This window comes from Echinops telfairi, unplaced genomic scaffold (assembly GCF_000313985.2).
Source record: "Echinops telfairi isolate 266 unplaced genomic scaffold, ASM31398v2 ScPeMD7_23;HRSCAF=83, whole genome shotgun sequence".
NCBI lineage: Eukaryota > Metazoa > Chordata > Mammalia > Afrosoricida > Tenrecidae > Echinops > Echinops telfairi.
In genome coordinates, this window is record NW_022103920.1 from 42573534 (window position 1) to 42599504 (window position 25971).

Genomic DNA, 25971 nt, shown 5'->3' on the forward strand with positions numbered 1-25971 from the left:
TGCCATATAAATATATGTACATAGTTCAATACCTCTATTTTTATGAATTAATGTATTTACATATGCACACACCTATAAAACACTCTGCTTGAATCCCCCCACCCCTTATTTATTTGTTTATTTTGCCATATCTTACAGCATCCAATGTATCCATTCACATACAATTCTGTTGTTTGCTCCCCTCGAGTGAGGTTATACAGTCGTCAGTGCTATCAGCTCCCTATTCCCCTCCTCCTCCAAGCCCTCCCCCGCCCCCCATTCCTTCGGGGAACCATTACTCTTGATCCAGTTTCTGAAGGTTTGTCTATCTTGGCTTTCATGTATCAAATGATTCTAATTATACAAATGAATATACACAAGTCTAACATGATTAATGAGGTAAAACAAAATAAAAACCGTAATAGTAAGCGGAGGAAATGTTAAAGAACTAGAGGATAGTTAGGTGTTTCATTAGTGCTATGCCACTCCCTGGATTGATCATCCCTTCTGTATGGCCCTTCAGAGCACTGTCCAATTACCTTACAGGTGGGTTTTGGGCCTCCACTGCATCCCTACCCTTTCACATTGATTTGGTTACATGTTTTTGAACTTCTCATACCTTTTTTTTTTAAAACATTTTATTAGGGGCTCATACAACTGTACTTCTCATACCTTTTCACATTGACACCTCATCCCACAGGCTGCTGTGCTTCTTCCATGTGGGCTTTATTGCTTCCCTGCTAGATGGCCGCTTATTTGACTACAAGTCTTTTAAGACCCTAGACACTACATCTTTTAATAGCCAAGCACCATCAGCTTTCTTCATCACGTATATTTATGCAGCCACTTTTTCTTCAGCGATCGTGTCAGGAAGGTGAGAATCATACAATGCCACTTATTAGAACAAACCATTTTTGTACTGAGGTAAGATTTAAGTAGAGGCCCAAAGTCCATCTGCTTCCTTGTTACATTTGCATTTATATACATATATAAACAAATATACATATATATACCTATTTTTTGTTTGTTTCTTTTTTCTTTCCTTCTGTCCCATTATCATGTTTGTCCATCATTCACCTCAGTCATTCCACCCAGACATCCTCCCGCCATCAATTTCAGAACCTTACTATTCCCCTGTACGTGTCATTAGCTCTCCTCCCCCTGCCTTCTGCCCGCTCATGCCCCCAGGACCTGTCGGTACAGCACTGTCTCTTCAGTGTTGCCTATCCTGTCTTGTATAGATAAACACACACAGAAAGAAGAGAGAAAAAGAGCATACAAGCAGTCACAAGTCGGATCTCGACACAAAGCAGATGCATGTCTCTCTGTCACATAGAGAGAGGGACACATTCTAATCTTTCAGTCCATTCCCCTTTTCTTCCAGGGTAAATATGTATATTTGGAAGTTAATTTATTTTTAAATTTCATGTATGCCTTTCATTGTCCAATTCTTTTTTAACATAACCATCATACCATTAAAAAACTTTAAAATTTTCTGCTGAGTATCCTAGGACTCATCCTCATTCAAATTTTTTCTGAATTTTTTTTTAAAGTTGGCTTATTCCAATTTGGATACAAATAAGGCCAATAAATTGAAGTCTTCAGTTGTCAGCTTCTCAGGAATATTAGGGGACCTTAAAGAGGTCATGGGAAAATGGAATTTGAAAGATAAGGAATTTTTCCACAAACTTTGTAAAACCACTTCATTTGTGTCTTAAGATCTACTTATTCCACAATGAGGAGCCCTGGTGTCTTAGTGGGGTTGTGCATTGAGCCTCTAACCAACGTCAGAGGCTCCAATTCACCAGTCGCTCCAAGGCAGAACGATGAGGCTTTCAACTCCCATAAATATTCAAAGTCTCAGAAACTCAAAGGAGCAATTTTGTTCTGTCTTGTAGGGTTGCTGTGAATCAGAATTGACTCAGTGACAGTGAGTTTGATTTGGTTTTTGATCCTTTAATAGGTCCCAACCATCACTTTGTTATTAATTTATTGGAGAAATCACACCAGTTGTTTTTAGCATATTTCACACTTAGTTTTAGCCAATTCTTTCTTGTGATATAAAATTAATTTTTATCCTAGTAAAATAATTCTTTTAGAAGTTGAATTTTGGTGGATTTTAAAGACCTCTAAATTCTTTTATGTGTTTCATTTGCATGAGTACTAGTAATTTGCATTAAATACAGCCTTCACTGTAAAGTATTGACCAAACACCCCCAGAAGTTTTGAAATGGAGTTTTAATCCAAGAGAAGCCCTTATGTTTTAAGTTGGTGAAGTCAGAGCAGTGTTGTTCCTGATTAAACAGAACTAAAAGAGTTGTGGAATTCCAGGTTATGTAGTGACAGAGTTGTGTGTGTACTGTATGTACCTCTGTAGTTAAAGTAAAGAAAACACACGGAATCCAGGACACATGAACCCCTCAGGACCAGCGGTGACCGTGGCGATACCGGGAGGGAAGGGGGCGGAATCGATCACAGGGATCTAGATATAACCTCCTCTCTGGGGGATGGGCAACAGAAGGGTGGGTAAAGGGAGACGCCGGGCAGTGTAAGGTAAGATAAAATAATAATTTGTAAATTATTAAGGGTTCATGAGGGAGAGGGGAGCAGGAAAGGAGGGCGAGGAAAAAAGGAAAATGAGCTAATTCCAGGAACTCAAGCAGAAATCGAATGTTGAGAATGATGAGGGCAACAAATGTATAAGTGTGCTTTACACAATTGATGTATGTATGGATTGTGATGAGTTGTATGAGCCCCAATAAAATTTTTTAAAAAGGCCCCTCCCCCCAAAAAGAAAATATGTAAATGCTTACTATGTATAGAAAAACATCTTTCATATGACTCTCAAGAGACTAGATAGTAGTACTTTATTTCTAATATGAGGACCTGGAGAGTGTCAGAGGAAGTCAGCCTCCAACAACCGAAGGACCAGTAGGCGCAATTATACAGCGGTAATACATAGAGGTTCTAGTAAAGTCATAGAGGATAGGAAAGATAGGGAGAGAATAAAATAAAGGAGTCAGACACATTTTATGGTAGCATGCGCACCTCAGCTCCTCATGATGGACCACATGGAATTGGGAAAAGTGAGAGAGCCTTTACTATCTTGGGACATTTATAGGTCACCTTAAGACATGCATATTCAGTAGTTTGGGAGGTATCTACAACAAGGTCCCTGAGCTCACAGGTGAGGAAACCTAATACCTGCATTGGGAGTGTCATGATGGGAAGAGAGAGCAAAAGGATGTCTGCTTCTACAGGGAGATAGAGTCAACCCTGTGCTCATGTTAAGGCAGCACAGCTGTAAAGGGGAGAATCTGGGAGTGATATTTAAAGCAGGATAATGTACTTGGACTTTAACTTAACAAAGTGGCTTTAAGTTTTAAGAAAGTGGACAATTTGGTTAGTGAGGAAGGTGCCAGGAAAAAATACATCGAGGTTTTTTCATCCCCCCCAGGGCACCTGCTTTATTCTCCAAGGGTAACAGGGACTGTCCTACAAGAATCTCACTGAGAAACCATCTCATCCCCTTACAGCTTGCCCCTTCAGATTTCTTTTCAGTCCCTAATTTCAAGGAACACACCCTCAGGGATGCCCAAACTGCTGTTTTGACACGGTGTGCATTAGAATGCCAGATGTTTTGAGAAAGCTGTTGTTAGGTGCTGTGGAGTGGATCAACTCCAACTCCAAGGACAACATGGCAGCTGGCTGGGGTGCCCTACGAGTCAGGGAGCAGAGGCTGTGGCAGCACAGCCTGGCTTCCAGAAGGCAGTCTGAGATCCCCCTCGAGAGAGGAGACTGGTGCAGCCACTACTGCCTTGCCTGCTACTTCAATGAGTCCCATAGTCAGTTGTTTGTTATTGTTGGCCAACACAATAGCCAACCAAGGGGGTAAAGTATTGTGCTGTTAACTCTGGGACGCCAGTTCTAACCCACCAGCTGCTTGGTGGGAAAAGACCTGACAGTCCACCTCTAAAGATTCACAGCCTTGGAAACACTCTCTGTCCTCTAAGGTAGCTCTGAATCCGAGTGGACTCCATGGCAGAGGGTTTGTTTTAGTTGTTGGAGGAAACCAGTAGTGCTTTTGGAAGCCTAAGGAAGTGTCAACAATCATAGAGGCACATTGATCGGAACCTGATTGCTTGGATTAGGGAGCAGGGAGAATGGAGGGCGCTGATTGTCAGACTCCGCATAAAGAAGCACGGGATTTGAGGGGTTCCATCCTGAGCATTATCAGAACTGCTGCTGATTTCTCTTTTCCTTCATACATGAGTGCTGTTTTACTTCACTAGATTTTGTACTTCAAACACTATAGACAGACAGCCTAACAAAAGCATTTAAATCTGAACAGTGTTTTCTTCATCCTATTGGCTCCCTGAGGAATTATTCTGATATAACACCTAAAAAGCACACCCTACCATCCAATTCTTCCTGTTTGCTCACTGCCCTATTGGTGTAGTGCCTGTATAGTAGCTGGTCTAGAGGTGGTTCTTGAGCGAAGGCCATCATGCAAAATCACCTCAGGAGCTTCTATTAATGAAAAGTCCATGCACGGTAATTGTGTTGTTGGAGGTATTCTTATTGGTGGATACAAGATGAAAATGTTCATGTTTGTGCTTCTAGACCTGGAATCACTTTTCTGACAATGAGGCCGAGCGGGTTAAAATGATGGAAGAAGTGGAAAAGCTTTGTGATCGACTTGAACTAGCAAGGTATACCTATAGAGCAGCCTATGGATGTCTTCCGCCATGCTGAGGGTAACATGTCATCCTTTTCTCTTTAGCTTGCAGTGCTTGAATGAAACACTCACATCAGCTACAAAAGAAGTAGGAAAGGCTGCTCTCGAAAAACAGGTAATAGAACAAATGTATCCCTTCTGCCTCTACTCAGCCCTGCAGCCAGCTTATAGTATCGCCTCTGTCTCACTCTCCCACCTCAGGTCCAGGTTGCTAAGAACAAGGTGTTATCTTGTGTGCCCTCTCACTGGATTTTGTGTATAGTAAATGCTGTTGTAGAATTCGATTGGCTTTAGCGTTAGTGGTTGGTACTGTGTAGTGTTTGATTTGTAGTACCTCCTATCAATCAATAGTTTTCTTAAAACTTAGGAAAATTGTTTTGATTCTTCCCTAGGATAGTAACACTTAGAGCCAAAAGAGATCTATGTTCTTCCTGTTCTACACTTTTTATTTTACAACTGAGGAAACAGGTCCGTGCAACAAGTATTAATAATACCTACTGTACGTCTAGTGTCGTGCTTACTTTTGGAGACATGTCTAGTGCTATTGCTACCACAAAGGAATTAATAATAGTTACGTTGAAGGGTTCATCCCACATACCTGGGAGAAGGTTATTAGGGGAGGCCAGTCCCTAGAAAGGACCTTTTGCCTGGTCGAGAGTCCGTGAGAAAGAGGAAATTCCTTAAAGAGAAGAATGGACACAGTGGCTGCAACCAAGGGCTCACACAGCAACGGTGGCGAGCAGTCATTCTGTTGGACATCGGGTCACTGTGAGCTGCAGCCAACTCTGGCACCTAAGAGCAGCAGCAGCAAGGACTGAAAGGGAGACAGGAGTCACAGACCACCCCAAGGCAGTGAGCTGCTGACAGAAGAAATGAGGTCAAGATCATCTTTAGTGGGAGACACTGTGCATGTTTGAAAACATTAAATGGTAAAGCTTCAAGATGAAACAAAGACCACTCTGTTAGGCCTTTACCTTTTCTGTGGAGAGTGATTGCCAAATGTACCATATACACTCGCGTTGAACCGGAGTTTTTCAGCACATTTTTAATGCAGTTTTAGTGTTAAAATTAGGTGCCTCGGCTGATACTCGGGTTGGCTTATACTCGAGTATGTACAGTAGTTAAGAGCTCAGAGGTTTGAAACAGCCTAGTGCATGACCATAGTCTTAAAAAATTGCATCAATGCAAGTTAATATTGTATGACACAAGTACAGCACAGGGCAGCCAGGGTTGAATCATGGTACCTCAACCGGCCATGTGGCCCGGAAGCCAGAGTGAAAAGCAGGTGCCAGTTTGGGAGTTGGTTTAGAATGAGGCTAGGATCAATTTGGGAGTTGGTTTAGGATGAGTGTAGGGTCAGAGCAGGCTAACCCTAAAAGTAGAGGACCAGAGCCCTAGCCAGAAAATGAGTGTGGAGTAGCAACATGCTTTTAAGCCCCTAATTTACCTATATTTGTTTAGATAGGAGATATAAATGAGCAAATCAGGAAAGAGAAAGAAGAAGCTGAGGCTCGTATGCGACAGGCATCCAAGAATGCTGAGAAGTCAACTGGCGGCGGTGGGAATGGCAGTAAAAATTGGTCCGAAGATGATCTGCAGTTACTGATTAAAGCTGTGAACCTCTTCCCTGCTGGAACAAATTCAAGGTACACTGGTCTTAACTGAACAGCTTATAAACACACCCACGGACTGGTTATAGGTAATGTAGACTAACACCCACTAGCAGCATTGGTCATAGCAGAAACTTCCCAATATGCAAAAATTTGGTGTCACAGTGGAAGTTTGAAATGGAAACTGCTGGTCTTCTCCATTACATACACACACACACACTGCAAGATGGTTCGGTTTTTCAGAACTGAAGATCTGGAAACATACATGTTGCCCGCCATCCTGGTTGATTTGGTCATGGCTTGTGGTAGAGACTGGGCTGTACGTTCTGTAGTTATTCTGTAACGGGAAACCACCTGCTCCTCCATTGTTGCTTCCCAATTCATACTGGAGCTTACTTTGTCTATCGGGGTTGCGTTTAGAATTCATCTTTGTGACCTGGCCTCCTTCCATCTATACATGAGGAACTGCAGCAGTTTCTCATGATTCACTGTATTCGATACAAAATTGCATGGTTTTATCACACAATCTATACGGTTTTGTACAAACTTTATTCCAAGATAATATACCATTGTTTAAACATGGAAAACTATAGGCAGTAGTAGCAATTATACCACTAGTTGAGCCAGACCTATAGGACTAGTTGAACTAACTAGTTGAGCTCAACTAACTCCCTCCTGCCATAAAAAATAAGGGTGCTGGTTTTTGTTGTTTTTACCCTGTAGCCATCATTAAACTATTCTATTGGTTGTTGTAGATGGGAAGTTATTGCCAATTACATGAACATACATTCATCATCTGGTGTCAAGAGAAATGCCAAGGACGTTATTGGCAAAGCAAAGAGTCTCCAAAAACTTGGTGAGTTAGTTGTGAGAAATCAATTTCTTTGCTATCTTTAATACTTTTTAAAATCTGTAATTTTAAGGACTTTAATGCATTAAAACATTTTTCAGATCCTCATCAAAAAGATGACATAAACAAAAAGGCTTTTGATAAATTTAAAAAGGAACACGGAGTGGTACCTCAAACAGATGATGCAACACCTTCAGAACGGTTCGAAGGTTTGTAAAGCAAGCATTTTCCACAATGCTCATAACTAATCAGATGTTGTAGCTCATTCTTTTCAGATGCTATTAGGCTATGTTTTGTTCAGTGGATTTTACTAATCAGTGCAAAACGCAAGCAGGGTATTTGGGGATAGAAGGGAGAATAAGCAGATAGGAACACGTTCACATTTGGGGATCCTGGGTTTTGTTCTTTTAAACCATCCACAAAATATACAACATTCAGGGATAAGCACTCCGTCCTAAACCCTTTTAAAAATCCAACATTTGTTATACTATTAACCATGTTGCTGGGTCTTGTTTCCATGATGGAGGCAGACCCTCAGAGCGGTTTCTCAAGCAGTTCACTTTCCCGTGGGGGTGGGGGGAGCCCAGGGAGGGCAGGAGGCCTTCACCTCTTTGTAAGGACTTGTGCACAGGAATTCTGCAAACATGTTTTTATGGTGGTAGTATAAAAGCTGATGAGCAAGAGGAACATGACATTTCCATCTTTTTCCACAAAAAAGGCATATCTGTGGTGTTGAGGTGGGCCAGACTAATTAAGAGGCAACTTAACTAAGGGCTTCTTGGAATTTTAAAGCTAATTTGTAAGCTTTTCAATTCTTTAATTCCAGATAACTATGAAAACCCACTGACTGCCATGACCCTATATGACGAGGTAGAACTGCCCCGTGAATCTGAGGCCTTCATGACAGTAGAATAGAAAGCTCAGTCTCTCCCCTTATCTTGAATACTAACTGGTGGTTTCAGAATGCTACCTTACAGATCGAAACCCAACACACAACCAGGTTCTATACATGTGCCGTTTTGAATACGTTGGGTTTGTGTTTTCAACCTGTCACTCTTCTTAAATTGGGAGAAAACTTTGGTTTCTAGGCTTAAGTAGAATCTTTGAGGATAAAATTTCAGAATATTGATATTGTAGGTCAGTGTTTCCCGAAGTGGGCAATACCGCCCCCCCTAGGGGTGCAGGAGCAAAAAGGGCACTGTATAACAGCTATCTTCCCTTTTTCCTGGATTATGGGATATAGTATGAACCATTTTCATTGCCAGGGAATGCGGAGTTATTTTTCTGACAAAATAAATTTGGAAACCTATGCTTTAGGTGCTATTGCATTTTCTTTTCTTTTTTTTTTGCTATTGCATTTTCACTGCATGATCTGAAACTGCCTGCCAGTGTCAGCTACTAACCAAAGAGCCAAATCAACTGCCTACCGTTTAACGTTCCTGTTTTTCCTACAAGGACCACTGTCAGTACAGTGTTGGCTGTGTATACTTGCAGCCTTAAAAAGAATGTATTCCTAGAAAACGTGTGAGATGTTTACTAGTGATATATGGAGTAACCGTAGCCCCAGTGGTCCTCAACACTGGCTCCGGAGCCTTCAGGGTGTGAACAGGTAGCACATTAACCGTAATTGCTGCCCTGCCTCCAGAGCGAGCTGGGATGCTTCATTTTGTTCCAACATGTTTTTGTAAAATGGGAATGGTTGTTGATCCAGCTGAAGCCTTCAGTAAGTGTGAGGGAGTCCTTTTTTCCTGTCCTAATCTTCACTAGCCAAACTATACCATCACCTTATATGGGTTTTCTTTTATTTGTTTGAGGTCTAGTGAGTAAAGTATTAGGTTATAAAAGATCAGCATTATAAATCAGGTTTAAACTGTGTTTTAAAAGACCTTGACATATTTAATTTTCTGCAATTCATTAGCATAAGCCTTTTTCCATCTCTCACGAGCACTGACTTTTTGATGTGTCTCATTTCTGAAAGTGAGTTCAGCATTATTTATTCCAGTGTTGAATGGGCACTTGGCAATTAGAGTAAGTTTTCTTTCAAATAACATTTTTCTTCAGCAGCTCCATGCACAGATCTCACCCCGTGGACGACGGAAGAGCAGAAGCTTTTGGAGCAAGCTCTGAAAACCTACCCAGTAAATACGCCTGAGAGATGGGAGAAGATAGCGGAAGCAGTGCCTGGCAGGACAAAGAAAGACTGCATGAAGCGATACAAGGTTCTATCGATACCATCACTACTTAAATTGTAACTGGTGCTGGCATTTGATCACTTCCATTAAGTACTTGGCCAGTAATGTCAGCAGTAGCCATGGGTCCAGCATTTGTATAAGTAATATCCAACCTAGAAATTTCTCAAGAAACCTTCCTAGTTCTTAAAATTAGTGAAACTGACCTTAGGTATTGTCACTATTATGAGGGGGCTCCAAAAAGTTAATGGAAAAAGTAAAATGGTAAGATAATTTTCCCCTAAGCTTTTAAAAAGCCCCCTCCTGGATTTGTCCCAATTTGATGCAAACATACTTGCGCGGTCTGTTCATAAATTTTGACCCCTTTCTCTCTCCCTCCCCCCGCCCCACCCCCAGGAACTCGTCGAGATGGTCAAAGCAAAGAAGGCTGCTCAAGAGCAAGTGCTGAATGCAAGCAGAGCCAAGAAATGACTCTGTGACCATCTTGTTGTGTGTGCATTTTTATAATAAAACTGAAAACATTGTACAAAGCTTTATTCTTAAAATCATACTTATGGTGACTGAGAGTGCTGCTGCCAAGGTAATTTACTAGCATAATGCAGTGGGAAGGACAGCTAGTTGTCTTAGCCTTTGAAAGCTTTGAATGATGCATTTCATTCAAATTTCTAAATTCAGCATGTTCATTTTTATTTTTCCCAAAAAGACTACAGCGTAAACCTTGCATACCTGTCTGCTAGTTTTATCAAATGAGTGTTGAAAATGTTTGGAGGATCACTTTAACCACGAGCCCAGCACATATTACTGCGAATCCTGTCAAAATCTGGTAGTTGCTCGATGGGACCTAAGGATTACAGAGAAGATGATTAAAACAAAGACTGGAAAGACGTGCACTTGGCCACTGTTCAACGTAAGAGCTAGACTTACCCACAGCAGCAACAGCTGGGCTTTTATCGTAAATATACTTGGTGCACACTTCTCGAACTGTCTCAGCAGTGACAGCCTGGAAGAAGGAAGAGATTACTAGCATCAGCTTTTTATACTAAAGCAAATTCTATGCCAACAACATTGAAAACTTAAGTTGAATTTGGGGTAATTATTTTTTTACCTTTTGATACAAGGATTCTTGTAGCAAGGATCTTTTTTTATACCAGACCCAAGTTACCTCAAGACTACTTACATCAATTCTTGCTTCAAGCTCAGGAATGGGAATTCTTCTATTATAACATAACATTTGCCTGCCAATATCTTCACAAATGGGAGTCGAGCCTGTTTAAAGGGAAAGGGAAAGCTTAAGTATTAGAACACAGACCCATATATGAAACGAGAATGCCCGCCTTTGTTCTTACCATCGAGCTGCAGCAACATGTTTGTTTTCAGAAGATTTTTGGCTCTTGCAACTTCACTCTCGGTGACACCTGTACAGAGCCGCATCCTAAAGGACATTTGGAAAATTTACATACTAAACCAACAATGAGAGCTTGATGATTTTAAAAGGTCATCATCTTCATAAAATGTTAAGTTAGTAATGGCCCCTACAGTTAGGCAGAGAGCATACTGTTGATGCTACACTTTCCCCTAGTACTGCTAATTTCTCAAAATAGACAATTTGTGTAATGATAGGCAAAGGTCCCAGTACAATAGAAAAATTAGTTCATGTGTTCAGACATGCTGTAATCTTTGAGACTAAATCCCCCTGCTAAGATCTGATAATCTAGAGCAGGGGTCCTCAAACTTTTTAAACAGGGGGCCAGTTCACTATCTCTCAGGCCTGTTGGAGGGCCGGACTATAGGTTAAAAAAACAAACAAACTGAACAAATTCCTATGCACATTGCACGTATCTTATTTTGAAGTAAAAAACAAAATGGGGCCAAAACACCCAGCTGCCTGGATAAATGTCCTCAGCAAGCTGCATGTGGCCTGTGGGCCATAGTTTGAGGACCCCTGATCTAAAGGATGGGCCCAGAGGTCAGTGGGTTTTCAAAAGAACACAGTTGAATTTAATAACTAAACCCAGTGTTCGAGATTTGGGGAAGTGATGATATAAAGGAACCAGAGTTTTCTATTACCCCTCAACATTTCTGCTTCTGTCCATTGGCTCAAGATGCTAGTCTTGAAGAAAACACTGCACTTTTCTTTCAGCAATAGCAACTTGAGCTGTAGAACACTGCCTTTCCAAGCCAGATAAGATACCTTACAGACTTTCCGCCCCACCCCACTCCCAGCAACTTCCAGTTGGCATTTAAACATGTCAAACTTTCTTGAGATCTTTTATCTGAATAATCAGTTTCTGAAAAATTAAAGAGTTTTCATAGGAGGCTTAGAAGAAAACCAAGAGAGACCATTTCTCAAACAAAAGGATCCTTCTTTATAGGTCGTTTTGTCTACAGAGCCCTATGGATGTCCTCAAACTAAGGTGAGTTACCTGGGCTGCTAACCAGGGGAGCAGTTCGAACCCACCAGCTACTCCTTGGGAGAAAGATTCGGCTCGCTGCAGTTCTACCCTGCCCTCTAGAGTTGGAACAGACTATGGCAATGAGGTATTTCTTTTAAAACTAGCAAGGATTTAGGAAAGGAGAAATGCATGGTGTAAAAGGGAATCACACCTAGCAACCAGTTTTTTCAATACAGATGATTGTAGGAACAGCACCTATGGCTAGAAAACATTTTGAGTCTACTTGACACCTCTTCCTATTCACTTCGACAAAAGTTTTTCTTTTAACAAAAAGTTAGCTTTTTTCTTTTAACAAAAAGTTAGCTTCGAAATTTGGCAGCCACTGTTCATGTTTGGTTCATTAAATGTGAAAACAAAATCACCGATAACAAAGAAGAGAAACTAGCCTAAAAGGAATCCTACACAAGACACATTACTCAGTTTTTTCTCACCATTCCTTTTGAACAATATGTAGCATGTCTGCAATGGTGGCTGGTTCACAAACCATATAGAGTCCCCACAATCCTGTATCTGTGTAGGAAGTGTTGAAAGACTGGAAGCTATGGCAGAGGTTGCCATGACAGGTGAGTTGGGCCAGCTTGCTAGATAAGTTCTAAAAACAAAGAAAACAAAAGTCCAGGAGAATTCTGGGTACATGTCTAAAATACCAGAAAGAAAGTAAGGCCAATAGTGAACTGCCCTACGAGGCTGAGTTCTCAGTTTTATGTCGGAACATCTCAATAACTGGAAGTTATAATTCAGTGTGCCGTGCAACCCAGTACATCCTGGGAAATGTTCTCAATGGAAAATCAGTGGCTAATATAGTAACTGCTCCTACTTCTAAAATGAATTTTTAGGAGTATTGGCTACCTACATATTCAAAATTATATTGCAGGTAAAATATCAGGCATTTGTATGAAGTTGTTTTGGATTAATCTTTGAGTACAAATAGATAGGCTTTATATTTTGAAATAATTCATAACAGTTACAGAAATCACCAAAGACTCCATATATATGCCCTTTATGCAGATTCCCTAGTAACTTAAGACAATTTTACATTTGCTTTATCACTCTCTATACATAGTGCTCTGAACTGTTAGTGTCTGTTGCAGATATTACGGTCCTTTACCCTTAAGTACAATGGTTAAAATCAGAACATTAACAGTGATAGAGTAATATTAACTAACTGATCTGTCCTTAAATTTTGTCCATTACCCCACTAACAAACTACATAGCAAAAGAAATTTCTGGTCAAGAACCAGTTGACATTTTAAAAATTAAAATTCACAGAGTGTTCCATTTGCCATTGACAAGGGCAGATTCTTCAGAACAACTGTACTTGGGAACATGGGGCTTCCACTTAGCACAGGAACCTTACCAGTCCTCCGCCAAAAGAGCGATCCCAGTTGCCAATCAGTGTGTTTGCGACCATGAGAGACAGAGTGTCTGGATGCGCCCAGCCAACAGCTTCAACAGCGATCGCAAGGTGTGCCAGAGGCATCTTGTCATCTCTCACACGAATCTAGTTAAAGGAGACTAGTTAAGAGAAACATTGTAGGGCATGCTAAATACATTCGTCAGTCAGGTTAACGGCAAAGTTAACATGGAAATATTCACTAAGAACCGTAAAGGCTGTTACAGTTTGTAGTTAATCCAAAAGAATTTCACAAGGGGAAAAAACCACGTTCACGACCAGACTTCTATTTGAAACTCCAGATTTCACCACGATCAAAGAGTTTCACTGGTGGGTATTAATCTTTGTCAATGTGAATTTTTCTCATTTAAACCAACACTGGCATGACAGGTTGATATATGTACTGCTGATGCTATAATTCCATGCAGAGGCCAACTTCAGAACTCTTCCTGGATATTACACTTTGAGAATCATCCCTGGTGTGACAAGCCAGATAAGCCTTAAGGAGCAGATTGCATGCAAGATCTGATGTGGCCAGTACTCCCACAGTGCACACTGGGCGGAACTTAGCTAAGAGCACCCCTAATGTGAAAGCCTGTCAACATTCGAATAGCATGAGATTACTTGTATGCCTTACAATATTTAAATGCCAAAGCTAAAACATTCAAAAAATCAAATTACAACACTGCTCTTAAAAACTCTGCTTCCTGAGGAAAAGCAAGTAAAATAGATGGTTAAATAACATGGGATAGGTAGAAATGTCAGCAAATCGGTCCATCTTATTCTCCTTTTGTAGGCTTTGGTTTATTTTTTTTTCCTATTAGAAAACATACATTTTGCCCACTCATAAGTACGACACAAACCCACAGCCAAATATTAGCTTAGGAAAGACTTGTCCTACCTCACTTCCAGTGAACTTGCAGGGAGGCAGAACTGGTATCTCTCCTGTGTTGCTGGACAGAGAGTCCCCAAAGTGAAACTTGGCTAACTTAAGCAGTTCATTGTGGGAAACGCCTACATTGAAGAAAAACATTTTCACATGCAGCCAACAGCAAATCGTTCAATCTAAATCCAACCACAGATTGCCAACCCTCAGTTTACAGTAAGCTCTAGGAGGCACCGTGTGGTACAGGTCACACGTGAACAACTGACATTCCCTAGAAGTCCCTTCAGCCCACGAACGGTGGGCATGTTACCAGGAGAGGCCAGTCTGGAAAAGGGGAGGGTCAGAGAGAAAGAGGAAGGCCCTCAAGGAGATGCACTGACGGGATGGTGGTGCCTGAGCTGCACTAGCTGGGCAACCAAACCCAGGCCTACTGCGTGGGTTCCCACCCTCAGAAGCACCACCCCCCAACTCCAATACTCCTTAAGTACTTAGTTCAAACGTCTACTCAAAACTAGAATTGTAATTTTTTATTGTAATTTAAATTTACCAAGGAACAAGAGGACACCCTCCTAGTTTCAATGTGCGTTAGCAAAACTGGATGTGAATTCAAAGTACTGCTTGTTTCAATTCCACTGTTGGGAAAGTGGGCACAATCTGGTGTCACTTTTCCTTCATGGGCTCCCTTAGGAGCCTTCTCTTGATGCCCGCACATGTTTGGATTCTTAGTATGCTCTCTCATGGCTCCCTCTACACTCCCACTATTCAACGAAGAGAGCTAGGGAATGAACAAGTAAAAGAATGAGTGGACAACATACCCACTGCACTTGATCAAAGGTGGAGTTGGCACTCAAACCATTAAAAATCTCAAGATTCTCAACTTCTAGGTCACTATCCAGGAGTAACTGCAGCACAGTCACTCATTTGTCCTTTTCTTGCAAATGAATTCCCACATGGCTATAGTGGGTCATGCATTGGACTGCTAGCCACAAGGTCACCGTATCAAACCCAAACCCATCAGCTGCTGCTCCCATAAAGGCAGTCTCAGAAACCCGCGGGGACAGTTCTACCTGGTCACCATCAGAATCCACTAAATGGAAGAAGGTGATTGAGTATGTACACTTAGGTATTTAAAGATGTGTAAATTTTTCCATAAATGAAAAAGGGAATTCTGGCGGCAGTGCTCCATCTTCCCCTCACACAATTTAAACAAACCATTTAATTCGTAAATTCAAAACTCATAGGGCATCTCCCAACAGATCAAACTGGTAGGTGTCGTAGAAACTAACTCCAACGGCTTATGACACTCATACAAACTTCAACTGACTGACCTCCAGCAGCAGCAAGCACAATTCTTGGCCCCTTATAGTGTGTGGTTATGTACTCCACCAAGTCCTTCCTACTGATAGACCTGCAAACAGAAGAGCACTTTCATATAATATACTTGACATGACATTGGCCCTCAAAGGTACTTTCCGAGGTCAATCTAATCAAAGACTATAGGTTGTTCGGGCTGTTCTGATTCACAGGGACCCCATGTGACAAAGTAAAACTGCACCATAGGCTTGTCTAGGCTGCTATAGGCACAGGAGCAGCTGTAACGTTGCTGGGTAAGTGTGAACCAGCAACCTTTCTGTTGGCAACTAAGCTCTTAAACCCTGTGCCCCTAGAACACGGGCAGCATGTACTGGGGAACTTGCAGGCTTTAGAGCAAGAAAAAAGGCAAATTTGATACCCATTACTGTTTCCTCCAGAAGCAGCTGGGAGCTCAGATACCTGGGAACGAGACGAAGCTAAACTACAGCTGATACAATGTCAGTCAAATTACTGGTGACGAGGCATTATTCATTACTTCACAATAATATTATGAAACATACTTTTTGAATGTTAATTTTCACAACCCAATTTTTTTCTCAAAAAGAAGACCTGGGAACGAAGAAGACCTACTTGATATTTTCAGTTGGTCCCAAAATTGTGCGTCCGAGTGCCGTATTCTGATAAGCTGTGGCATGAAGATAATCAAAAACAACTTCTTGTAAATTGGTTTCAACTTCCTGCATTTCTCTAAGGATCACACCACGCTCACGCTCAATCTCTGCTTCTCCCAATGTACTGTTTTGTATGATATCAGCAAGAATCTCTACAGCTGGTGGAAAAGAAAATAGAAGAAAACACGCCAAGAATCTTAACTTCCAGTATTAAAATCTATTAAACCACTATCGGAAACCATAACACTATCACTCAGTACTGTTTACATAATTAGACTAAGAAACAAATTGTCTTTACATTCTATATAGCTCAAAAGACACTTTCCAATATCAACTGTGCTACTGAAGAGCTTTCAGAAATGGCCTGCCTTTGCGGGAGGTGCTCCTTCACTTTGTAATGACTACAGCCAGTTCTACACTGCCTTGAAAACCTGCACGTGACGCGCGTGGTTCTGGAGGAGAGTCACCAAGTAGAAGGAGGGCCCACATCACGAAGTGTGTACTACCAACGTCCCCCAGGAAAGAAGCTGCTACACCGGGAAGCAAAGAGTTGCCATGATCTAAAATGGTCCCCTGGAAAAAGCTACTGTACACAAACATTCCTGCGGTTAGGTCCAGGTAGTATGGCAGGGGCCAGACAAAATCCAGGGGCACAACTTTTTAGCCAACTAAAAAGGAGGGGGGGAAAAAAAAAGGAATGGGTAGCAGGGGCACAGAGCACTAACCCACCCATGGGGAGGAGGGTATTGTTTGTATCTCCACAGAGAAAGAGGGACCAGACTTCAACCCAGTGCTCCAAGATGTGAATGCAACATGCCAGCATGAAGCAGGGAACCAGTAGAGAGGTCTGAGGGGCCAGCCCCTATCCCAACTACGTGGACAGCTGTCCCTCCCCTCAGAAGAATTTACCTTAGAGGACGGCACTGAAGCTGCAGCTAGGAGAGAGGGACATGTCTGATCAGAGCACATGGGAGCAAATGAAGGGGGAGGAAGAGGAAGTGGAGCACATCCTGGCCCACCAAGCCTTGAGGATAATATGCCCACTCAGAGTAGCCAATGCACAGAGAGGACCTTAGGGTCAGCCCCACTATGAGCCACGACATCCCCCACGGACCCATAGCCCTAAAGGGGCCAACATTGGAGACACAGTGTGGAAATTGTGCCCAATCTGACCCCGCCACAGCGAGGCAAAACACTAAGGGCGTGCAACAGAACAGCAAGAGGAGCAGAGCAACAAAGTCCCGAGGGAGTACCAAAAATAGACTTTGGGGCCAGGGTGTGGCACCCCATCAGACTGGATCGGAAAACACTCCTAAAGGTCAACAAACAGACCTTGAACTATTTACAGGCTTTTCTTTTTTTTGTCTTTGGTTTTTTTTTGTTATTGTCATTGTTTTGTTTTCTTTTCTCACTTTGTTTTGATGTCTTGTTTTTGTGTGCGTATTATTATTATCGCTGCAGGTCTATCTAAATAAGATAGGCTGGATAAACAATCTGGAGGAGAAAATAACGGGAGGGACCAATGGTTCCGGGTGGACATGGAAGTGGAGGAGGTGGAGGAAAGGAAGTGGTGTTAACAAACCCAGGGACAAGGGATCAACAAGTGATCCAAGATCAGTGGCAACAAGGGTGTAAGAAGGGTAGGGATTGATCAAGGGCAATGTAACCGAGAGGAATGACTGAAACCCACATAACGACTGAGCATGATAGTGGGAGAAGAGGAAAGTAAAAGGAAATAGAGGAAATAAATGGGAGGCAAAAGGCATTTGTAGAGGTCTAAATACAGGCATGTACATATGTAAATGTATTTATATATGATGATGGGGAACTAGATCTATGTGCATATATTTATAGGTTTAGTATTAAGGTAGCAGATGGACATTGGGCCTCCACTCAAGTACTCCCTCAATGCAAGTACACTTTGTTCTATTAAACTCGCATTCCATGATGCTCACCTTCCCGACATGATCGCTGAAGACAAAGCGGGTGCATAAGCAAATGTGGTGAAGAAAACTGATGGTGCCTGGCTATCAAAAGATATAGCATCTGGGGTCTTAAAGGCTTGAAGGTAAACAAGCGGCCATCTAGCTGAGAAGCAACAAAGCCCACATGGAAGCAGCACACCAGTCTGTGTGACCACGAGGTATTGATAGGATCAGGTATCAGGCATTAAAGAACAAAAATTCTTATCATTGTGAATGAGGGGGAGTGCAGTTGCCAAGACCCATCTGTAGGCAACTGGACATCCCTTACAGAAGGGCCGCAGGGAGGAGTCAAGCCAGTCAGGGTGCAGTGTAGCAATGATGAAACATAAAATTTTCCTCTAGTTCCTAAATGCTTCCTCACCTCCCCACTATCATGATCCCAATTCTACCTTACAAATATGGCTAGACCAGAGGATGTACATTGGTACAGATAGGAACTGGAAACACAGGGAATCCAGGACAGATGATCTCTTCAGGACCAGTGGTGAGAGTGGCGATACCGGGAGGGTGGAGGGAAGGTGTGGTAGAAAGGGGGAACAGTTTACAAGGATCTACATATAATCTCTTCCCTGGGGGACGGCCAACAGAAAAGTGGGTAAAGGGAGACATCGGACAATGCAAGATACGACAAAATAATAATAATAATTTATAAATTATCAAGGGTTCATGGGGGGGGGGGCACAGGGGAGGGAGGGGAAAAATGAGGAGCTGATACCAAGGGCTCAAATAGAAAGCAAATGTTTTGAGAATGATGATGGCAACAAATGTACAAACGTACTTGACACAATTGATGTATATATGGATTGTGATAAGAGTTGTACAAGCCCCCAATAAAATGATTAAAAACAAAACAAAAAAAGTTCCCCTGATGAACCACTTATATATTAGTTTCCTCCCACTTAATCTAGTAAAACTTCACCCATGTAGTCAATACTGGCTAGCCTCCTGCCATTAGCAAAGCCACGGATGAATAAGTGATGACAGCAGAGACCGGCAGTTAACATCTGAAGAAAGGGACAAAAACTGAACAGGAAGATGAGACAAAGGCTCAAGAGCGGCTCTGAGGAAGCTTATGAACCCCTCAAATCCTTATACAAAAAATAACCCTAAATTTTAAAAACCCTAGAGTGAAGCAAAGAATACCCTATTAGGATGCTGAGCAATTTTTTATCAGAAAAAATACACATTCCCCAAAAGGAAGGAGAAATGGCTGACTGTTACTCCCAAACTAGGCTTCCCTGAGTTAGGAAACAATCCCTTCATCAGCCAGGAGCCGAGAAAGGGACACCCAGCAACAGGATTTTGCTTTCCTCCTCCTTTTCCCTCCGCCTCTCCCTGCTCTCCTCTGGGTCAGCCCGGAAAAGGAGGGCCCCGGGGAAGTGACCGCTTAAAGACACCGGTCCAGTGCTCTTCCTTGGTCCTGAACCATTTCTGAGACAAACACTTAAGGAAATCGTGAAGAGGCCTAGCGATGGTTTCTGTAGTTCAAACCAGCAGATCCTCCAATGTTACTGTTAAACGCTAATGTCAGGGAACCATGCTACACTCTCTTGTGCTAAAGGGGATGGAGTTTTTGTTTTCTTTCGTGGTTTTGGCAAGGCCAGCGGATGCAGTGAGTCAGTAGACTGAATTGAAGACACTTGCAGCTGAGCCCCTGGTAAACTATCATCTTGGGCAAGTCAGCCTGAGCCTCAGTTTTCTCTCCTCCAAGAAGGAGACTCCTCTAACGTCCACACACAAGGCCACAATCTCTAACATACAAACCAGCTTGTGTGAAGTGCCATTTAAACGAGAGGAGTGAAAGCCTACTAGAAGTGCAAAGTATCAACATCATCAATGAACACAAACTGTGCTGATGCGCCTGCTGGGTCCCGTCCGTTGATCTTGACTCATCGACCCTGGTGAGAAAGCAGAAGTGGCTGCAATCCTCGGGGAAGCAAATTTGCCAGGCCTTTCTCCCTGGAGAAGCTGGGTAGGTTCCAACTGACCACCTTCCCACGGGCAGCCTTGAAGCTTAAGTCTTTCACTAAATGATTAAGCACTTCGCTGTTAGCACAAACTCAGACGTGTCTACAGTGAATTCTTCTTCTGGGAAAATGTTTTGTGTATTAACCGTTCCTTTAGAAATTCCAAGCGCATTTGATCCAAGATTCTACAGAAGAATCCTCATCGGAGGAAGAAAATGATGCTCCACAAATCTTAAGAAAATCCAGACTTTCCGTACTACTGAGGTTGGCTAAACCTCTGGAACCACAGGACCACAACTACAACTGCAAGGTGAACCAAAACTTACATCCCATTGGTGTGACTGCGGATGAAAGTTCAAGTTGTTGACTGTGGTAAACTGAGGAGTTGGGAGAAAGTACTTGATCTTTTTTCTGCACTCACAGTCAGACATAGAAAACTAGCCCTGTTTTGAGGAAGATCTCCATTGCTTGGAGATAGAAATATTTTCAAATACACTCCAGGGCTCCAGGGCAAATAATGTGCCCCCATTAAGAAGCAGTCTTAAAGATGATACCATAATAGATGAGTCATTTCTGTGTCTGGCTACTTCACTATGCCTGAAGTTTATGTGTAGATAAGAGCAATTAGTTCTATAGCAAACTGTTTCGCTATCTCTTGCTGATACTGATCAGAGACCACCCCTGGGAAGGGATGGGGAGGAAGGGTCCAGGTCAATTAGCGATAGGTCAAGACGATGATTATTAACCTCATTGCTGATTTATTATGTTACCCGCTTATGATACCGATTATTGATATTGTTATATGTTGGCTGTATGATGTGCCTCCCTTATGAAATATCTGTAAGCCCCATTATACCCACTGGAAAATACACCCACTCTCTCAGTCCTGACATGGGACGAGGAGCCCCTGTGCCCCATTGTCTGTCTGTCTGTTTGTCTGTCTTTAATATATTCCACAATCACAACGTTGCTCCTGAGGACCTGTTTGAGTGCTGGGGCCCCCCATACCCAACACTTTACCGTGGTAGTTAAGAATTCCTCATAGCTCCAAATGTGGCATCCAATATTTTGGGAAGGAAAAATGAAGAACTGGTCATGAGGAAATGAATAGAAGCAAGTGAAGAAAATATTTTTTTGACATTGGTAACCTTCATTACATATCGTATGTGATATGTAATAAAATACAAATGTAGAATATAATTTATACTACAATATATAGTAGGTGTATATGTGTGTGTGTGTGTGTGTGTGTATCCTCTCAAGTTGTCTTTAAACCAAACAGTACCCTGGCTTATTAAGTAAAGAATATTTGCCCTGACAGCATGTTTGCCTAAGGAACTATCTATATGGAATCGAATTAACAAGAGCAACTCAAAAGGTGAGACAGGAGGTCTGGAAGGCAGTGAGCTCGTGCTAATGGGGGAAGAGCAATTCTGGGAAAGAGAGAGAACAGTGGCACAGCTTGAAGAACAGAATCAACGCCACTGAATGCTCCAGGTTGGCAATGTTCTGCTCCATGTATGTTGCCATGTGCACATTCAACAACAAAGAAGAAACACTGAAATCACTGGGCAATCAAAACTGTAACACACTGCCATGCCAAGGTGCCAAATTCGTTCTTTCAAGTCTACAAAACAAGAGTAAAATCTCCAATCTACTTTATTAATATAAAAAGAATCACTGGTGGTTTTTAAAAGTAAATATCTGCATGTTTTACTCAAGATAAATAGTATTTTAGGCAAATAAGGAATAAAATAAAAATGACTAACAATATCTTACTGCATAAGGATGGCTCTGGAGGAAGCACCTTTGGCTCCAGTATGAGAGCCCAGTTGACACAAGTCTCCAAGTCTCTACATACTGAATATTATTTGTCATACTCAGAGAAAAAACAAAAACGGGTGTCTCTTCCCCCAGCATTGGGCACATGCCTTCCTATTTCTGTGGGTTAGTATTTCACATGGCGCTCGTCTGGAGTCCAAGTCCACTCAACAGAAGGTATCAAAAGACCCTCACAAGCCGTAATATCAACAGTACTAAGGTACTTCTGACCATCTGGTGAAAGCGACCTAACTGCAGTAAGACATGTGACAATACCTCTTGGTAAATCCTTAGCGAACGCTTTGGCATAGTACACAGTCTGCTCTCTGGAAGTATAGGCGTTGAGATGAGCCCCCATATTTTCAATCTCAAGTTCCAGATCTAACTGGGACCTCTTTTTGGTGCCCTGAAATACAAGGGAGGGAAACACATGATGTTGACACCTTCTCATCGGCTCACCACTTCAGATAAGGAAGACAGAGGGCAGTGCCCACAGTGGCTTCATGAAAGGGGCCAAGTTTGGTTTCTCAAGTCCAGCAGGCTTCAGAAATGGTAGTCGCCCAGAACCTTCACATGCCAAGAAGAAATCCTTGTTTCAACTCTACAAAGCCAGCATCGGTCCTTTCAGATTCCTGTCCTAGACAGGATATTTTTTAATGAAAAGTAATGAAAAATGAGACACGGCACACTGGCTTGGAAGAATGAGATTTTACGCTCAGTGCCTCTTATAAAAAGTGCATTTTTTATCAAATGAATCTGACAACTCACCTTGAAAGCCATATGTTCCAGAAAGTGAGCAGTTCCATTATTCTTCTCATTTTCATATCGACTTCCAGCATCAATCCAAAGCCCAACCTGCAGGTGTCCAATTAGCAATCGGGTTAAGAAAGGCATTTCCTTCCTCTTTGGGGGTGAGAATGGGGTTGGAGGTGGGGATGGTCTCCTTTTAATCTGTACACTAGGTTTTCTGGACCTGGGTGAACTGCCAGTTCATTTCTATGGATTGAGGAATTTCATATTTTGGTCATCAGGCCACTGCCGGGTGCTACACACACACATCTCCCCAACAGCTCCCCCTTGAACCCAGATTCTCAGCCTCACTCACTGCCATAGGCAGGTGGCCACTCTGTCAGAAAATGGAGGCCCAACTCCTGGCTCTGCCATCTATCAGCTCCACAACCTTGGACAAAACCACTGAACTTGCTTGCTCAGCTGTCAAACAGGCACAGTAATGGCCGCTGCAAAGGAGTGTTTCAGAGATCACACAGGACAGCATGGCTGAAAAATGGCATTGCTCGAACGAGGCTGTGGGAACCAGAGGAAGACACGGAGACAAGGAACCCACGCACTAGATATGGAGGACTCACCGGGGAAAGCACAAAACGCTGAGCATATGCCAAGGCAAAAAGACAGCTACCAGTTTTCAGCCAGCAGCCACGCATCCCGGAAGAGCCGATGCTGGAAGGCATCAACTCGCCCTCTGCCAAGAGCAGCCACGCAAACGAGGGCTGTCCAAGTCACTCACCGTGCACGTCGAGAGCCCAGAGTCTTCAGAGGCCACTCGGAGTCCATTTTCCAAACATGTGACTCGGGTCTCAGGCACATTCAGCACAACTTGTGTCGCGGCCTGTGTACTTCTCAATCTGCCGCCTCCAAAATGCAGTGCCTGGGAGGGTGAGAGACAGAGGAAGAAAGGAAAACACATTCCGAGTCCCATAGTAAGTGCTGAAATCCAATTCACATTCCAGGATAAACTCTCTAACTTTCAGCCCACTGGTATTCGCTCCCTTGCCCGGGAGGAACTGCTTCCTTAACCAGCCACTCTCCTCAGCGGCAGTGAGTCTGAGCATGCTCTTCCTTCAGGGAAGGAGCCCAGGTGGGCCAGCGGCCACGGGGCTGCTCGCCACAAGGTGGGCGGTCCCATCCCACCAGCCACTCCTCATGAGAAATTGGGAGGCCTTCTGCTTCCACATAGACTAACCGGCCTTAGAAACCCTGAGGTGCAGTTCCACTCTGCTCTAGAGTACCCTACTCGGCCCCAATGTGCTGAAAAGCAAGGATGTTACTTGGAAGAGTAAAATGTTCCTGCCCCAAGCCATGGTATTTGCAATCGCCTCATATACACGTGAAATTTGGACATTGAAAAAGGTACACTGATGAAAAGTCAATGCTTTGAATTATGGTGACAAAGAATATTAAAAGGTACCACAGACTGCCAAAAGGACCGACAAATCTGTCTTGGAAGAAGTACAGCCAGGCTACTCCTTAGAGTTAAGGATGGCAAGGCTTCATCTCATGTACTTTGAGCAGGTTATCAGGAGACCAGCCCTGGGAAAGGGCATCATGGTGGGTAAAGGGCAATGAAAAGAGGAAGGGGGCAATGAATGCACAAATGCGCTTTACACAATGGATGTATGTATGGATTGTGTTAAGAGTTGTATGAGCCCCTAATAAAATGATTTTTAAGAAAAAGAAAAAAGAGGAAGGCCCTCAATGCGATGGACTGACACCGCGGCTGCAGCCATGGGCTTAAACTAGAAGAAGGAGTGTGAGGACGGCGCGGGCCAGTCAGTTTCTTCTGTTGTGCATCGGTCCCTATCAGTCACACGGACTCAATGGCCCCTCACAAGTACAACACTGGACCACTGCGAGTTGAAATCGACTCAGCAACACTCCCCTTTGGGGAGCTTTGTGATAAACTTGGTCAATGACTTTCCTGAAAATGTTTCATGCTCAATATGAAGGGATACAGCAAACGGCTAACCCACCCCACCCCTCAAAGAAAACAAGGAGAAAAAAATACAGCTCAAAACCAAAATTCTCTGTTACAGTCTATTTCGATTCGTTGGAAACCTAGAGCACAGACTGGAACTGGCCCCGTGGGTTTCCACAGCTGTAAATCTTCATTGGTGTAGGCAGGCTCATCGTTCACCCATGAAGTAGCCAAAGGGTTCGAACCCAAGACCTTGTGGTTAGCAACTCCATGCACAGCATACACCACCACCAAGGGCCACATTGCATAAAAATGAGAGTTCGGTTTACAATGCTCAAAGAAAGCAAACTTTGAACAAGGAAGCAAGGAAGAGGGGCAGGTGCCCAAGAGAATGTTTCTTGGCTGAAGTGATTGGTTGTTAGGGACTCTTCGCCTTCTCTTTTCTTTAAAATGAGATTGAAGTCCCAAATCCTTTGAAGAAAGCTACGGGCTCTAAGAAAAAAGAGAGAGCCAACGATGACAGTTTTCGTCGTCGGCTCTCTGGGGTCACAGGAAGCCCCACAGAAGCGCCGCCTCAGCCACCAGTGTCACCTAATTAGCAAGCAGCCGCCTGTTGGTGGTGAGCATGCCGCGGCTGGTAGCTTTGGGCCAGGTTCTGATCTGATGCATGCTGCCCCAGGAGTGCGGGGCGGACGGCGGCGCTGGGTTCTCTGGGAAGGATGCTTAGAGGAAGCCGGTCGCCAGGCCTTTTTAACGCTGCAAGTGATGGCCACCCAGTTTTAAGGCTAGCAGCAGAGTCATGCCGGGGCATACCAGAGTTTCCAAAAAGCCTGTTGTAATGGAACTTCTCCCAGGAACTTGTGGCCGCCCCCTCGCGCACGCTCTATAACGACCCCTCAGTTACTGGTTCTGGGATGAGGAGGGCCACCGGGGTCACCCCACCGACACGGGCAGGTCCCGCGCGCCCAGGGATGAAACTGATGAAGCCTGGTGCCCCGCACTTCCCCGCGCCACCCAAGCCGAAGCCTCGACACGTGGGGCGACGCTCACCTGGCCTGCGGCGCCCCCGACCAGACGCCTCCGGGTGAAGCCCATCAGCTGGCGCCGTAGCGCCGGGACCAGGACCGCTCGAGCCGCCGCTGCCGCCGCCATCCCTGCTAGGGGCGGGGTCGACGATGTGCTTCCGGGGCAGCCGGAACTTGTCCCAGAGAGAGCAGTGGGGCTCCGCCTTGTGGTCATGTTGGGAATGACAGTCCGCGCGACGGCACGAAAGCCAAAAATAATAGTACCGTAGTCAGGGGGACCAGGGTGTGCAGACGTCTCTGTACCATCCATTTCTTTTATCAACAGCCGACGGTGTGCAGGGAACAGACGTGGAGGAGTTAGAAGTACAACTTATCAT

The 25971-nt window shown here is 43.4% G+C and overlaps 2 protein-coding genes across 4 annotated transcripts in view; one reads left to right on the forward strand and one right to left on the reverse strand.

The window, feature by feature from the left end:
* The window catches only part of DNAJC2 (DnaJ heat shock protein family (Hsp40) member C2), a 34030-nt gene extending 24140 nt beyond the window's left edge, over window positions 1–9890 (forward strand). Inside the window, exons 11-17 of one of the 2 annotated variants that reach the window (XM_004702611.3) lie at window positions 4603–4691; window positions 4763–4832; window positions 6179–6363; window positions 7083–7183; window positions 7279–7386; window positions 9242–9396; window positions 9763–9890. In XM_004702611.3, the coding sequence (XP_004702668.1) occupies window positions 4603–4691; window positions 4763–4832; window positions 6179–6363; window positions 7083–7183; window positions 7279–7386; window positions 9242–9396; window positions 9763–9837 (783 nt within the window). In that variant the 3' untranslated portion in view covers window positions 9838–9890. Of the gene's footprint in view, window positions 1–4602; window positions 4692–4762; window positions 4833–6178; window positions 6364–7082; window positions 7184–7278; window positions 7387–9238; window positions 9397–9762 lie in introns of both variants that reach the window. The other variant, XM_045289038.1, reaches the window with a different exon arrangement.
* On the reverse strand, window positions 6858–25736 carry PMPCB (peptidase, mitochondrial processing subunit beta). 2 transcript variants are annotated; one of them, XR_006679983.1, is made up of 14 exons: window positions 25620–25736; window positions 23382–23522; window positions 22625–22711; window positions 22133–22262; window positions 16043–16241; window positions 15427–15506; window positions 14114–14226; window positions 13177–13320; window positions 12251–12411; window positions 10713–10798; window positions 10544–10632; window positions 10291–10366; window positions 10093–10207; window positions 6858–9358 (listed from the first exon to the last, which is right to left on the reverse strand). XR_006679983.1 is itself a non-coding variant. In XM_004702610.3 (13 exons), exons 1-13 carry the CDS (start codon window positions 25719–25721, stop codon window positions 10143–10145), a joined length of 1473 nt encoding a protein of 490 aa, XP_004702667.2. In that variant the 5' UTR covers window positions 25722–25736; the 3' UTR covers window positions 9884–10142. The 2 variants fall into 2 exon arrangements, 1 of the variants encoding a protein (XP_004702667.2); XM_004702610.3 differs by lacking the exon at window positions 6858–9358 and having other exon boundaries at window positions 9884–10207.
* Window positions 25737–25971: the final 235 nt, after the last annotated feature.